Source organism: Oncorhynchus keta, chromosome 23 (assembly GCF_023373465.1).
Source record: "Oncorhynchus keta strain PuntledgeMale-10-30-2019 chromosome 23, Oket_V2, whole genome shotgun sequence".
NCBI classification, from domain to species: Eukaryota; Metazoa; Chordata; class Actinopteri; order Salmoniformes; family Salmonidae; genus Oncorhynchus; species Oncorhynchus keta.
In genome coordinates, this window is record NC_068443.1 from 46804212 (window position 1) to 46821383 (window position 17172).

Below are 17172 nucleotides of genomic sequence, written 5' to 3' on the forward strand. Positions count from 1 at the left end.
GGTTAAGGCCCTGAAGGTGTGGAGACACTGGCTTGAGGGGGCTAAGCACCCTTTCCTTATCTGGACTGACCACCGTAACCTGGAGTATATCCGATCAGCTAGGAGACTGAATCCTCGTCAGGCAAGGTGGGCCATGTTTTTCACCAGATTTAGTTTCACTATCTCGTATAGACCAGGTTCCCTCAACACTAAGGCCGACGCGCTGTCAAGACTCTATGACACTGAGGACAGGTCCATCGATCCTACTCCCATCATTCCGGCAGCTAAGCTGGTGGCACCAGTAGTATGGGATGTGGACGCGGACATCGAGCGGGCGCTAAGGGAGGACCTGCACCTCCACGGTGTCCGGAGGGTCGTAGGTACGTGCCGCTGGCTGTTCGTGATCAATTGATTCGATGGGCTCATTGTCTACCCTCGTCGGGTCACCCAGGTATTTTTAGGACAGTGCGAGGTCTTGAGAGGAAGTACTGGTGGCCCACTTTGAGGAGGGATGTGCGATTCTATGTTTCCTCCTGTTTGGTGTGCGCCCAGAGTAAGGCTCCTAGACACCTGCCACGAGGTAAATTACAACTTCTTTCCGTTCCACAACGGCCGTGGACCCATCTATCGGTGGATTTTCTTACTGACCTTCCCCCCTCTCAGGGTAACACAACGATCCTGGTCGTTGTGGAACGGTTCTCTAAGTCCTGCCGTCTTATCCCATTGCCCGGTCTCCCTACGGCCCTGCAGACTGCGGAAGCTCTTTTCACCCATTTCTTCCGGCACTACGGGGTGCCCGAGGATATAGTTTCTGATCGGGGCCCCCAGTTTATCTCCCGTGTTTGGAGGGCATTTATGGAACGTCTGGGGGTCTCGGTCAGCCTGACCTCAGGGTATCACCCGGAGAGTAATGGGAAGGTGGAGAGAGTGAACCAGGAGGTGGGTAGGTTTCTGCGGTCGTATTGCCAGGACCGGCCAGGGGAGTGGGCGAGATATATTCCCTGGGCAGAAATAGCCCAGAACTCACTAAGCCACTCCTCTACCAACATGTCACCATTTGAGTGCGTGTTGGGGTACCAGCCAGTCCTGGCACCGTGGCATCAGAGCCAGACTGAGGCTCCTGCGGTGGAGGAGTGGGTGCAGCGCTCTAAGGAGACCTGGAGGGCTGTCCAAGAGTCATTACGCCAAGCGAGTATAAGGCAGAAGAAGAGCGCTGACCGTCACCGCAGTGAGGCCCCCGTGTTTGCACCTGGGGACAGGGTCGACCCAAAACCTGCCCCTCCGCTTGGCCTGCCGGAAGCTGGGTCCGCAGCTGGGTCCGCAGTGTAAGGGCCATTTAAAGTCCTGAGCAGAATAAACGAGGTTTGTTTTCGATTATTACTTCCTTCGTATTATCGTATTGACCCCTCGTTTCATGTGTCTCTCCTCAGGCCGGTGGTAGCTGGTCCCATGCAGGAAGGTGAGGCTCCGGAGGTTCCTCCGCCCCCTCTGGACATCGAGGGGTCCCCGGCGTACAAGATACGAGCTATTTTGGACTCGAGACGCCGGGTGAGGGGCTTGCAGTACCTCGTTGACTGGAAGGGGTACGGTCCGGAGGAGAGGTGCTGGGTTCCGGTGAGGGATATTCTAGATCCATCTATGTTGAGTGAGGTCCATCGCCTCCGTCCGGATCGCCCAGCGCCCCGGGGCGCTGCGGGGGGGTACTACTGTCTCGAATATTACCGAAGGTGACTCCCCTTCTTGTTCGGGTGGCGCTCGGCGGTCGTCGTCGCCGGTCTACTAGCTATCACCGATCCGTTGTTCTGTGTTCCTTTGGTTTTTGTCTGATTGGTATCACCTGTTTCTTGTTTGGTTGTTAGGGTAGGGTTATATATAGTCTGTTCAGCCCGCTTCTGTTTCGTGCGGGCTTGTTCGTCTGTTTTGTTGTTTGAGTGTATTTTGTTTGTTTTTGGGTTTCACGCTGTCCGTTTATATTTCTGTTCATTTGTGTTTCCTACTTTTGTTCATGTTATGTTTCCGGGACATTAAAGCGTGTTTTTTCCCACATCTTTTGCTCTCTGCGCCTGACTCCACACCTCCTCACTCATTTATCGTAACAAGCGTGCTGGAACACAATAATTGCCACACATTCAACTGAAAAATCCTATTGGTTACTCAAACCTTTGCACGGCAACAAGTGTAGCAAGGCGTAAAAGTGGGCGTTTTTTTTTACCTGATTGTCTTAATCATGCTGAGGCCCATCTCTACACAGCAATGAGCGTGGTCCTGTCGAGGTTCAGGAAGACCGGACACACAGTAGTAGCAGTCTCCTAAAATCTTAATCCTCAGACAATGGTGCTCCTAGAAAAGAGTGAGAGTGAGAGAGAATGGAGTTAGACTGGAATCCATGGGAAACTTAGAAGGATCTTGATTTGATCAACACCTCTTGCTCCATGAGAATGCTTGAATAATCATTGAATTGTACAGGAATGTACAGTATACTCATGCATGCATTTGTTCACGGCAATGAGCAAGTTGTTTCGTCTTGCACCAGAAATGTCTGGACAACAACTTTGACTTTATAATAAAGAGACATTATAGGCCAAGCAGACTCTGGACATTGACTCAACTCTGAATGAATTCCCTGAATTACGTTAAAATAACAGACATTCACGTAAACATTACGCTTGTCCATTAAACTGCACTCTATCTGACCTGTTTTTCAATCCAGTCATTGGACTTAATTACGGGTATTACCCTTTGAAAGCATTGCATGTTCCATTTAAATTCAGCTTTCTACACTGTATTTGTATCATTAATGACAGCTCTGGGCTTGAAAATTACACCTTAGTCAGAAGTCCAAAACACATTTCTATAATTGCAAAGCACCATACCCGGAAGCCTGTCATTCATTCATGCTATCAATATAAATTGGGACCCAAGAGTATTACTGCATTTGCATTCTTCTGTAGTATCTTAGCAAATTCTAGAACAAAGCATGATTATTCATGTCTCCTTGCGCGCAGATTTTTCCCTAAATGTCAGTTCTTGCCGCCATAAAGTCACGTTTGAAAATTAAATTAACATAAGCATAAAGTAAACTCACATGGGCTAGACGGTCGAAGCGTGCAAAGAGCTCGTTCAACATTCGCACCAGCTCTTGTGCCGATAGCGTCGTCGAGAGGTTCGTGAATCCTTTAACGTCTGCAAAAAGAATGCTGTAGAGAATATGGAGAAGTCACATTGTCACCATTACACTTCAAAATATACAGATAATTTAGTGAGAAAATAGTCAAAAGGGTACAGGTTTTAATTGATGTAAATTCAGATCAAAATGGTCCAACGTGGTCCCTCCTCGCTTTTGGATGAAACGTTAAGACAAATCTAAACGGAATCTCTGCCCCTCCCGAACTCCAGGCTATGCTCAAACCCTACACCCCGAACCAAGTACTCCATTCTGCCAGCTCTGTTCTCATGGCCCTCCCACCCTCAGCTCCCGCTCATCCAAGTAAAAAGCTCTTCTCTGTCCTGGCACCCCAATGGTGGAACCAATTTCCCTCTGAAGTTAGGACAGCGTAGTCCCTGCCCATCTCCCGTGCTTCTACACCTGCATTGCTTGCTGTTTGGGGTTTTAGGCTGGGTTTCTGTACAGCACTTTGAGATATCAGCTGATGTACGAAGGGCTATATAAATAAATTTGATTTGATCTCCCGAAAACACCTAAAACCCTACCTTTTTATCACCCCTGCCTCGTAATTAAAAAAAGTCTATATATTTGCCCTTTGTGAACTAACACTCACACTTGACTTTTTTCCCTCCAGCACTGACTTTATTGAGGAAAAATGTACTTACCATGACTGAGATATAAGGTTGTCTCACCTAGCTATTTTAAGATGATTGCATTAACTGTAAGTCACTCTGGATAAGAGCATCTGCTAAATGACTAAATTGTAAATGCAAATGATATCACATTATAAACTACAACCAAGATCACATTTATATGATCCCATGTTTATATGATTGACTTGGTTGAGATATTGCCTTCCTGCTTCTTTAAAAAAATGAAGGGGAACTGATACTAACTGGAAACATAATTAAGACAACACAGGAGCATTATGGAACTGACATAATTTTAATTATACTGAACAAAAATATAAACGCAACAGGTAAAGTGTTGGTCCCATGTTTCATGAGCTGAAAAAAAAGGATCCCAGAAATGTTCCATATGCACAAAAAGCTTATTTCTCTCAAATGTTGTTCACAAATTTGTTTACATCGCTGTAAGTGAGCATTTCTCCTTTGCCAAGATAATCCATCCACCTGACAGTTGTGACATATCAAGAAGCTGATTAAACAGCACGATCACTACACAGGTGCACCTTGTGCTGTGGATAATAAAAGGCCACTAAAATGTGCAGTTTTGTCACACAACACAATGCCACAGATGTCTCAAATTTTGAGGGAGCGTGCAATTGGCATGCTGACTGCAGGAATGCCAGAATTTTTGCCAGGGAATTGAATGTTAATTTCTCTACCATAAGCCACCATTATGATGTGCATAGGCAACTGAACTGAGGGAGAGATAGCCTACCTTTTCATTGTTGTTTGAACAATAGGACTGAAGTTCCAAAATATATGAGGCCTCCCGTGGTATTTACATATTTGCAGAAATCCATCCAGGTATATTTTGTGGCTTTTGGCCAATGCGTTTTAATGATCTAGTCGCACTGTTGCTACATACCTCTTATTTATACACTTTTGTAATATTTATGAAATGCATATTGATATATTTGGTAGTAATTATTTGTTTTTCCCTTTACCTTCAACCCCATTCGATGTAAAGAACAGAACGGACGTGGGAGGGAATAGGTCTACATAAGGGTGCACATTTCAAGAAATGTTCATAAGCTCTGACAAAGGCCGATACATAAGCTTATTAAATATCAGTGATACTATCAAGAGCAGTGTGCGGTTTCCTTTTTCCTTACTGCAGTTTCTTTTAATTGTCCAAATCCACGGCCGCTTCCCCACTCTATATTTCTATATAATTGTCACAAATTACTGGCTTTCGTGAAAAGGGTTCCGTTGGGCCTTCTATCAAATTAAGAGTAAGGCTCTAATTGTCCACAAGAGGTCACAATGTCCTTCTTCTTAGTTGTCCATGGCTTCACTGCCTTGTCCTGTTGTCTTAAGAAGGACTAACAGGATGGTGTTTACTTTCACCCATTCTGGAAGAGTGATCCTCTGAAGACATCTAATCAGCCATGTTGATGAGAGCAGTCAACGACGATTTAAAGAGAGTAACAGGATGGTCCTACTTAAATGTATTTTCTTAGATACTGTACTTAGAATAGCTACTCAGCCGTAACATCGATTGTTAGAGAGGCTACTTTGTCATCCTCACCTCGTGTTGATTTTCAGGGTCATAACCAATCGAGATCTAAGCTGCAGCTTGAGTCCTTCTGGTCTGATATGTTCATTCTCAACTCATCCTTTATATACTCTGGTAAAAAGCGATGTTTCTATTATGCTGACACGCTATCTGCGGTCCCTCGGGCATGGCTACTTACTGGGCAAAGTATCATCAAAACGTGCTTTTAGTTTTCTATCTTAGCAAGGGGGTACTATTTTTATGTTTAGAAAAAAGACATTCCCAAAGTAAACGGCCTATTTCTCATGACCAGATGCTAGAATATGCATATAATTGACAGATTAGGATAGAAAACACTTTAAAGTTTCCTATACTGTAAAAATATTGTCTGTGTGTATAACAGAACTGAAACGTCTGTGTTCCTATGCGTGCCTGTCCTCCATTTAAAGGGATATCAACCAGATTCCTTTTTTTCTGTGGCATCCCTAAGGTGTTAACAGTCTTTAGACATAGTTTCAGGCTTTTATTTTGACAAATGAGCGTGAAGGATCACATTGCGTAAGTGGAGAGGTGGGGGCTCTCAGAGTGAGTTGGTGTGCAATTGAGTAAACCGGCCATTGTTCCTCCCGCTGTTATGGAAAAAGCTACACACTCGGTTGATATATTATCGAATATATATTTTAAAAACTACCTGAGGAATGATTATAAAAAAGTTTTGACATGTTTCTGTGGACATTATGAAGACTATTTGGAATTTCCGTCTGCGCTGTCGTGACCGCTCCTTCCTGTGGATTTCTGAACATAACGCGACAAACAAGCGTCGGTATTTTGGGTATAAAAATAATCTTTATGGAACAAAAGGAACATTTGCTGTGTAACTGGGAGTCTCGTGAGTGAAAACATCTGAAGATCATCAAAGATAAACGGTTCATTTGATTGCTTTTCTGATTTTCGTGACCAAGCATCCTGATGCTAAGTGTACATAATGCTATGCTAGGATTGCTTTCGCTGTAAAGCATAATTTCAAAATCTGAGACGACAGGGTGATTAACAAAAGGCTAAGCTGTGTTTCAAAATATTGCACTTGTGATTTCATGAATATGAATATTTTCTAGTAATATTATTTGACTGTTGCGCTATGCTATTCAGCGGTTGCAGACGGAAATGATCCCGCTACAGGGATTGGTAGTTAATTAAGATAAGTATTCTGATCATCTTTGACATTTCCTACACAACATAAAGGATAAAAACCTGACATATACAGTGTGTATGCTGTTCAAGTTACAATATTTTATACCATCACAAAATCAACATTCCTTTTCCATAGATCATTCCCCACATCCGGATGCTAGAAATATTGTCCCAGTTTTCACTTTTGGGGCAGCAAAATGTCTCTGTAACTAAGAGACAATCCAATCACCACTACTAAAGAGCAGAAAAATTCCTCTGCTGCATACAATTTATGACCGGGCGTGAGGTGTCACAAAACACCCCACATCAATCCCTCCTCCCCTCAGTGGGTTCATTGTAACCGGATCTTAGAATCCTCACAGGAGAGTCATGACAAATTTATAGTGTACGCTTGACAAAAAAAATCTAATAAAAGAGTCATATTCTTCCTGGGGGTGTATATAAACATATTCTAATAAGATGTAATGTTGCTAAAATGCTGTCACTTCCACTTAAAATCATTTGACAAATGCAGGGCCCAGAGCATTTAAGATTCACACAGAGACGAGGTCCAAAACTATAAGGAAATCATTTTCTTCCCTTTAATGTAAAATTTGTAATTGATACACATGCAACAATGTTCTACTCATACCGTGACATAACCTGGTGATATTAGGGTGGTTGGTTAATCAAAACTCTATTTGTATAACTGCTTTTCTGGATATTTACAGGCACAGATGTTCAAAATCTTACCATTTATTATAATTGTTTATATTAGTCTTTAGGCAATGAAATTCTGCAGTTCTCCAAAATATGTCCTTGTTTAATGGCGTAAATTGTGAGTGATAGTTTGAAGTTTTGACGTCAAATGCAGAATAATACTGATATGCCATTCTTGCACGCTCCCAACACAACAATGCAGTAACCAATATCAATGTAAAATAAAATAAAATAAGATAAGGTAGAGCAAAAACGAGAAATAAAATTAAGAAATAAGTACATGAGAAAGTAAGAGTAGTTCAGTTCCAATACCATATTTACAATGTGCAGGGATGATATAATTAGATAAACTACTCACACCCATTGACTTTTTTTCAACATTTAGTTTTGTTACAGCTAGGGTTGCAATTTTTCCGGAAATGTTCCATGGGAATTTGGTAATTTTGCTTAAATTCGTTCAAAAAGTTAGCTTATAACAGTGAATATTTTTTTTTGTGGGATTCACATATTACAATTCTAGGTCTTGTTGCCTATTTTGGTTAAACTATCCCCAATTCAATGGAATTGCAACCCTCTGCATGAACAGTGCATTCTTCCGTCACATGTACAGCTGATTCTCAAGATCTTGCACACTAACGAGATGCGATTGAGCCCACACTACTGAGCCAAGGACTACATATATTTTATATGACATACATTATTTTTTGTTAACTAGTAAATAGTTGCCGACAACAAAGTGTGTTTAAATCGTTTTTAACTTATTAACCATGCTAGTTAGATTTTGCTACCATGTGGGTTTTAGCTTGCTTGAGCATTCTAACTGAGGAGTGTGAATTCACCTGTTTCCATACATGTTTCATTTTTAAAAAAAAAGTTTCTTACAAAGGGGTTGTTTAATCTAACTGCTTAACTATTTATCTGTACATGGAGTTGTATTTTTTTTTTTTTACAAAACAAATTCTAATCTTTACAGGAAAATGCCACGGGCAGTATCTGATGTGTGGAGACATTTCACTGCAGCTAATAATAGAAGGAAACGCTGTGTACATTTGCAAATACTGTGCAAAATCATATGTGAACAATGAAACAAAGATGCAGAATCATCTGGCCAAGTGCATAAAGTTCCCTCAGCGCTCACAACAAGCAACCTTTGACAAAAGTCCCTCTGCTTCTATTCGAGTTGAAAATGAGGAATCAGACACCTTATCGATAGCAACAGCTCATGGTCCTCCTGGAATCAGATGTTTATTTGAACTCAATGGACGAACGTAGTCAGAGAAATGGTTCACCTCTGATGCCCACAGGCAATGTGTAATGGAAGAGATTTCTGAATGTTCTTCACCCAGCATATACCCCTCCAACCAGAGACGTGTTTTATTTACTCATTTGCTAGAGTTCAAGTGAAGGTCAAGCAAATCATAGAGAAAGCAGACTGTATTGCAGTCATCTCTGATGGGTTGTCGAATGCTTGTGGGCAAGGAATAATTAACCACATCATCTCCATCCCTCAACCAGTATTCTACAAGAGCACAGACACAAGGGACAACAGACACACCGGTCTCTACATTGCAGATGAGCTGAAGGCAGTCAATGGCCTTGGACCACAGAAGGTATTTGCACTGGTGACAGACAATGCTGCAAACATGAAGGCTGCTTGGTCTAAAGCGGAGGAGTCCTACCCTCACATCACACCCATTGGCTGTGCTGCTCATGCATTGAATCTACTCCTCAAGGACATCATGGCACTGAAAACAAGGTATACACTCTACAAGAGAGCCAAGGAAATGGTTAGGTATGTGAAGGGTCATCAAGTTATAGCAGAAATCTACCTCACTAAGCAAAGTGAGAAGAATAAGAGCACCACATTGAAGCTGCCCAGCAACACTCGTTGGGGTGGTGTTGTCATCATGTTTGACAGTTTCATGGAGGGGAATGAGTCTCTCCAAGAAATGGCCATATCACAGTCTGCCGATATGGACAGAACCATCAAGAGGATCCTCCTGGATGATATATTTTGGGAGAGAGTGGTAAGTGGCCTGAAACTCCTGAAACCTACAGCAGTAGCCATTGCACGGATTGAGGGAGACAATGCCATCCTGTCTGATGTTCAGACTCTGCTTGCAGATGTAATAAATCCATACTGCCCTGCCCACTTCACTGTTGCTCCAAGCAGAGGAAACTGCAGTTCTGAAATACATCAAAAAGCGTGAAGACTTCTGCCTGAAGCCCATACACTCCGCAGCGTACATTTTGGACCCCAAGTATGCTGGCAAGAGCATCCTATCTGGTGCAGAGATCAACATGGTGTCATCACTGTCGTGTCTCGCCACCTTTGCCTGGATAAGGGCAAGGTTGTGAGCAATCTGGCGATGTACACTTCCAAGCAAGGGCTTTGGGATGGAGATGCAATATGCAATATGGCAGTCGTGGCAATATATCTCATCAGCCACCTGGTTGAAGGGACTTTGTCGATCTGAGGCTCTTGCCCCTGTTGCCTCCATCAAACCCCAACAAAATCATCCCGCCTCAGAGCGCAACTGGTCCTTGTTTGGAAACACACATAATTTTACAGATGTATGTTGAAAATGTTTTTGGGGGATGCGATGGATCATTGGGGATCATTCAATATTCCCTTTCTTTTGTTGTTCAGTTGAAATCATCCCATGTGAAGAGTCAACTCATTTAATTAAAGTTTGATTTGTAACTAAATTGTTTGTATTTATTTCTATTGGAATAATTTATTCATTTGCAATTATGTCTACTTATGATAAGGTAACAGGTTTCTGTTTCCATGGTAAAGATATCCAACAAAAAACAACAAAAAAACATCTACATTTAAATGGTATTAATATTAATTTGCATATATTTCCATTAATTCCCGTTAATTCCGACGGGAAGTTTCCACCTCTGAATATTCCCCAAAATGTGCAACCCTAGGTACAGCCTGTATTTAGAATGGATTAAATTCAGATTTTTGTTGGTCACTGACCTACAAATTGTCATTTTTGGGACAAATCCAATACAACACATTACTGAGTACCACTCCATATTTTCAAGCATAGTGGTGGCTGCATCATGTTATGGGTATATGCTTGTAATCTTGTAAACTGGGGAGTTTTTCAGGATAAAAAAACAACTGAATGGCGCTAAGCACAGGCAAAATCCTATTGGAAAACCTGTTTGTCTGCTTTCCACCAGACACTGGGATATTAATTCACATTTCAGCAGGACATTAACCTAAAATGGAGTTGCTTACCAAGAAGACAGTGAATGTTCCTGAGTGACCGAATTACAGTTTTGACTTAAATTAAAAATCTATGGCATGGCTTGAAAATGGTTGTCTAGCAATGATCAACAACCAATTTGACAGAACATGAAAAATTCTGAAAATAATCATGGGCAAATATTGTACAATCCAGGTTTGCAAAGCTTATACAGAGTTACCCTGAAAAACATGTATTCCTATATAAATGAGATATTTATGTATTTCATTTTCAATTCAATTGCAAGCATTTCTAAAAACACGTTTTCACTTTGTCATTATGGGGTATTGTGGGTGAGAGAAAACATATTTCATCCATTTTGAATTCAGCCTTTAACACAACAAAATGTGGAATAAGTCAAGGGGTTTGAATACTTTCTGAAGGAACTGTTTGTACAGTATAAGGGAACGGTGACTAAGCATCAGGATATAAATTCAGCAAAAAAAGAAACGTCCCTTTATCAGGACCCTGTTATTCAAAGATAATTCATTAAAATCCAAATAACTTCACAGATCTTCATTGTAAAGGGTTTAAACACTGTTTCCCATGCTTGTTCAATGAACCATAAACAAATAATGAACATGCACCTGTGGAACGGTCATTAAGACACTAACAGCTTACAGACGGTAGGCAATTAAGGTCACAGTTCTGAAAACTTAGGACACTAAAGTGGCCTTTCTTCTGACTCATCTGCGTGAACGTTCCTTAGGCATGAGGACTGCAGATGTGGAAATAAATTGCAATGTCTGTACTGGGAGACAGCGCTACAGGGAGACAGGACGGACAGCTGATAGTCCTCGCAGTGGCAAACCATGTGTAACAACACCTGCACAGGGATGGGTACATCCGAACATCACACCAGCGGGACAGGTACAGGATGGCAACAGCAACTGCCCGAGTTTACACCAGGAACGCTCAGACTGTCCACAATAGGCTTAGAGAGGCTGGACTGAGGGCTTGTATGTCTGTTGTAAGGCAGGTTTCTAAACATCACCGGCAACAACATCTCCTGTGGGCACAAACAAACACACCGTCGCTAGACCAGACAGGACTGGCAAAAAGTGCTCTTCACTGATGAGTCGCGGTTTTGTCTCACCAGGGGTGATGGTCGGATTTGTGTTTATCGTCGAAGGAATGAGTGTTACACCGAGGCCTGTACTCTGGAGCAGGGTGGATTTGAAGGTGGAGGGTCCGTCATGGTCTGGAGTGGTGTGTCACAGCATTATCAGACTGAGCTTGTTGTCATTGCAGGCAATCTCAACTCTGTGCGTTACAGGGAATACATCCTCCTCCCTCATGTGGTACCCTTCCTGCAGGCTTATCCTGACATGACCCTCCAGCATGACAATGCCACCAGCCAAACTGCTCGTTCTGTGTGTGATTTCCTGCAAGACAGGAATGTCAGTGTTCTGCCATGGCCAGCGAAGAGCCCGGATCTCAATCCCATTGAGCACATCTGGGACCTGTTGGATCGGAGGGTTGAACGCTAGGGCCATTCCCCCCCAGAAATGTCAGGGAAATTGCAGGTGCCTTGGTGGAAGAGTTGGGTAACATCTCACAGCAAGAGCTGGCAAATCTGGTGCAGTCCATGAGGAGGAGATGCACTGTAGTACTAATGCAGCTGGTGGCCACACCAGATACTGACTGTTACTTTTGATTTTGACCCCCCCTTTGTTCAGGGACACATTATTCCATTTCTGTTAGTCACATGTCGTTATGTTCATACAAATATTTACACGTTAAGTTTGCGGAAAATAAACGCAGTTGACAGTGAGAGGACATTTCTTTCTTTTTTCTGAGTTTATGATAAACAGAGTAGCAGCAGCATAAATTATGACTCTATGTGTGCATGTGTGTGGAGTCAGTATAAATGTGTGTGCATGTTTTTCTGTGTCAGTGTGTGTGAGTGAGAGAGTAGAGTCATGTGCGTGTGCATAGACACAGTAAAAAAATAATGTACAAGAGTCTACTCAGATATTCCATGTAGCTATTTAACAGTTGTATGGCTTGGGGATAGAATCTGTTGAGGAAACTGTTGGTGTCAGACTTGATGCACCAGTATCTCTTGTTGTGAGGAAGCAGAGAGAACAGTCTATGGGTGGCCAGAGGCTTTCCTTTCACACCGCCTGATATAGTTCCTGGATGTCAGGGAGCTCGGCCCCAGTGATGTACTAGGCTGTTAGTATCACCCTCCATAGTGCCATGCGATCGAGGCCAGTGCTGTTGCCATACCAAGCAGTGATGCAGACAGTCAAAAGGGTCTCAATAGTGCATCTGTATAATTTTTTGAGGATTTGAGGGCCCATAGCAAACCTTTTCAGCCTCCTGAGGGGGAAAAGGCACTGTCGCTAACCTCCTCCCTGTAGGCTGTCTCATTGTCGCCGGTGATCAGGCCTACCACCGCTGTGCTGTCAGCAAATTTGATGATGGTGTTGGAGCCATGCGTGGCCACGCAGTCTTGGGTGAACAGGGAGTACAGGAGGAGACTAAGCACAGACCCCTGTGGGGCCCCTGTGTTGATTGTCAGTGGGGTGGAGGAGATGTTGTCCTAACCTCACTACCTGGGTTCGGCTTGTCATGAAGTCCAGGATCCAGTTGCAGAAGGAGGTGTTCAGTGCCAGGATCCTAAGCTTGGTGACGATGGTGTTGAATGCTGGGCTGTAGTCAATGAACATAATTCTCACCAAGTATTCCTCTTATCTAGGTGGGTGCAATTAAAATCGCGTTGTCTATGGATCTCTAGGGGCAGTTTACAAAATAAAGAATTAGAGTTCTTGGGAACAGGATTGATGGAAGTAATCTTTAAACACTTGGGGATTACAGACTAGGACAAAGACAGTTTGAAAATTACCGTGAATATGCCTGCCATCTGATATGCGCATGCTCTGAGAATGCACCATGGAATATCGTCCAGCCCAACAGCATGTTGATCTCAGAGAGTGAGATCACCCAGTCCTCTGGGTCGTTTAGGGCCCTCATGCATGGTACGGTGTTGTTATTATCGAAGCGTGCAGAATATGCATTGCGGGGGCGTCGTAATAACAAATGTGAATGAAATTATTGTGGAAGAAATTAAGTTTGATCCAAATAGGCCTCTCGCCTGATATTCAATTGACATCACAGTCCTACACTTTCAGGATGAACAACGGCTGTCCTAGTCTACAGTTGAAGTTGGAAGTTTTTCATCCATTCCACAAATTTCTTGTTAACAAACTATAGACTTGGCAAGTCAGTTAGGACATCTACTTTGTGCATGACACAAGTAATTTTCCAACAATTGTTTACAGACAGATTATTTCACTGTGTCAGAAGTTTACATACACTAAGTTAACTGTGCCTTTAAACAGCTTGGAAAATTCCAGAAAAGTATGTCATGGCTTTAGAAGCTTCTGATAGGCTAATCAACATAATTTGAGTCAATTGGAGGTGTACCTGTGGATGTATTCCAAGGCCTACCTTCAAACTCAGTGCCTCTTTGTTGACATCATGTGAAAATCAAAAGAAATCATCCAAGACCTCAGAAAATATTTGTAGACCTCCACAAGTCTGGTTCATCCTTGGGAGCAATTTCCAAATGCCTGAAGGTACCACGTTCATCTGTACACACCATGGGACCACGCAGCCATCATACCTCTCAGGAAGGAGATGCGTTCTGTCTCCTAGAGATGAACATACTGTGGTGCGAAAAGTGCAAATCAATCCCAAAACAACAGCAAAGGACCTTGTGAAGATGCTGGAGGAAACAGGTACAAAAGCATCTATATCCACATTAAAACGAGTCCTAAATCGACATAACCTGACAGGCCGCTCAGCAAGGAAGAAGCCACTGCTCCAAAACCACCACAAAGAAGCCAAACTACGGTTTGCAACTGCACATGGGGACAAAGATCATAATTTTGGGAGAAATGTCCCCTAGTCTGATGACACAAAAATAGAATTGTTTGGCCATAATGACCATCGTTATGTTTGGAGGAAAAAGGGGAGTTTTGCAAGCCGAAGAACATCATCCCAACCATGAAGCATTGGAGTGGTAGCATCATATTGTGCGGTGCTTTGCTGCAGCAGGGACTGGTGCACTTCACAAAATAGATGGCATCATGATGATGGAAAATTTAAGCAACATGTCAAGACATCAGTCAGGAAGTTAAAGCTTGGTCGCAAATGGGTCTTTCAAATGGACAATGACCCCAAGCATACTTCCAAAGTTGTAGAAAAATGGCTTAAGGACAACAAGGTATTGGAGTGGTCATCACAAGGCCTTGACCTCAATCATACAGAAAATGTGCGAGCAGGGAGGCCTACAAACCTGACTCCGTTACACAAGCTCTGTCAGGAGGAATGGGCCAAAATTCACCCAACTTATTGTGGGAAGCTTGTGGAAGGCTACCCAAAACATTTGACACAAGTTAAACCATTTAAAGGCAATGCAAATACTAATTGAATATATGTAAACTTCTGAAAAATGTATTTGGCTAAGGTGTATGTAAAACTTCTGACTTCAACTGTATATCCCAAATGGCACCCTTATACCCTATGTAGTGCACTACTTTTGACCAGGGCCCACGGGGTAGAATTGACCTGTTAGCTGCCAATTAGGAATTCCCCATGGCAGCTGTCTAGGCCCCTTACTGATGACATGCCACTGGCTTTGAATAACGCCAGTGTGTCTATGTATGAGGATGACTCAACACTATACATGTCAGCTACTACAGCGATTGAAATGCCTGCAACATTTAACAAAGAGTTGTAGTTGGTTTCAGAATGGGTGACAAGGAATAAATTAGTACTAAATATTTCAAAAACGAAATGCATTGTTTTTGGGAAAAATCTTTCACTAAACCCTGAAATAAATAATGTGGAAATTTAGCAATACTAAACTGCTGGAGTAACTCTGGATTGTAAACTGTCATGGTCAAAACATATTGATACAACAGTAGATAAGATGGTGAGAAGTATGTCCATAATAAAGAGCTACGGTATCTTCTTAACACTATCAACAAGGCAGGTCTTACAGGCCCTAGTTTCTACCTTCTTAACACTATCAACAAGGCAGGTCCTACAGGCCCTAGTTTCTACCATCTTAACACTATCAACAAGGCAGGTCCTGCAGGCCCTAGATTTGTCACACCTGGACTACTGTTTAGTCAAGTGGTCACGTACCACAAAAAGGGACTTAGGAAAATTGCGATTGGCTCAGAACAGGGCAGCACGGCTGGCCCTTTGATGTACACAGAGAGCTATTTTTAACACACAAATTGGACACCCATGCGTACCCCACAAGACATGCCAAAAGAGGTCTCTTCACCGTTCCCAAGTCCAGAACAAACTATGGGAGGCACACAGTACTATATAGGTCCATGACTACATGGAACTACTATTCCACATCAAGTAACTGATGCAAGCAGTAAAATTGATTTAAAAAACAGATAAAAATACACCTTATGGAACCGCAGGGACTGTAAAGCAACACAAACATAGGCACAGACACATGCAAACACACACATACGATAACATGGATTTTGTAGTGTAGATGTGTGGTAGTGGTGCAGCCCAAAACTGACTTATTCCCATAATGTTGAAAAGCACCAATTTAAGCCAGAATAGCCACAGCCTTACCTGACATTCTCATAGCGGTGGATATAGATTCTGTGAAACTGGTGCTGGAGGTGCTCGTCATCCACATTTGTCATGTCGTTGATCATCTCCAATACCACAAACCGGGGTAAAACGGACAACACCAGCCTTTCCTGCAAAGAAAAGGAGCATCCTGGTAAATATTCGTAGCTTTTTGGGCATAACTGGGGGAGAAATGTAACCACTCAAAAAAAGTTAAAACAACAGAGCTACAGATGCAGGGACTGACCATCCATGATGTTAAAATGATAGTTTTAACCATGGTTTTAGGCTATACAGTGTTTCTTTACAAACATTGGAGTAAAAAAAGGTTATATTTGGGGTTTAGATAGGGTACAAGAGTTGAACTACGATCATGCAGTATTTATACGTTATATTCTTCAAGAATTAATGGGTGTATGTAATTAATTTATACGTTTTTTTAAAAATGTAGCGATGGCTGATTTCCCTTTAAAAAAACATCATCCAAATAAAAAATAAAACATTAATATCTAAACCCGCCTTATAAATGCCATAAGCATGTATGCATTTAAGTATGCTCTCATAAGAAACCATAGGCCTATATGTTTAAAAATACATGCATTATAAATGCATCATACATTTTTCATAATGTACTTTCATACAGGTGTGTGATGCATTATGATTAATGGATTTATAGCCTTTATATGCAATTAAAAGAGACATTGAGCTTTTATGAATGCTTATAGCAAGTCTTATAACACTACGGCGTGATATATTTTCATATCACCTCCACCTTACCTGTCACCCTAGACCCGCTTCAATTTGCATACCACCCCAATAGATCCACAGACGATGCAACCGCCATCACACTGCCCTATCCCATCTGGACAAGAGGAATACCTATGTCAGAATGCTGTTCATTGACTACAGCTCAGCCTTCAACACCATAGTACCATAGCACCATAGTGAAACTAAGAAACAACATCTCTACTTCGCTAACACTCAACACAGGGGGCCCACAAGGGTGCGTGATCAGCTCCCTCCTGCACTCCCTGTTCACCCACAACTGCGTGGCTATGCACGCCTCCAACACAA

At 42.4% G+C, this 17172-nt stretch overlaps 1 protein-coding gene across 2 annotated transcripts in view; it reads right to left on the reverse strand.

Annotated features, from left to right (window-relative positions):
- The window catches only part of adcy8 (adenylate cyclase 8 (brain)), a 251836-nt gene that overhangs the window by 108884 nt on the left and 125780 nt on the right, over positions 1-17172 (reverse strand). For both annotated transcript variants that reach the window (XM_035800597.1, XM_035800598.1), the window contains exons 3-5: positions 16099-16229; positions 3065-3176; positions 2192-2319 (exon numbers count right to left, since the gene is read on the reverse strand). In XM_035800597.1, coding sequence (XP_035656490.1) covers positions 2192-2319; positions 3065-3176; positions 16099-16229 — 371 coding nt within the window. The remainder of the gene's footprint in view (positions 1-2191; positions 2320-3064; positions 3177-16098; positions 16230-17172) is intronic.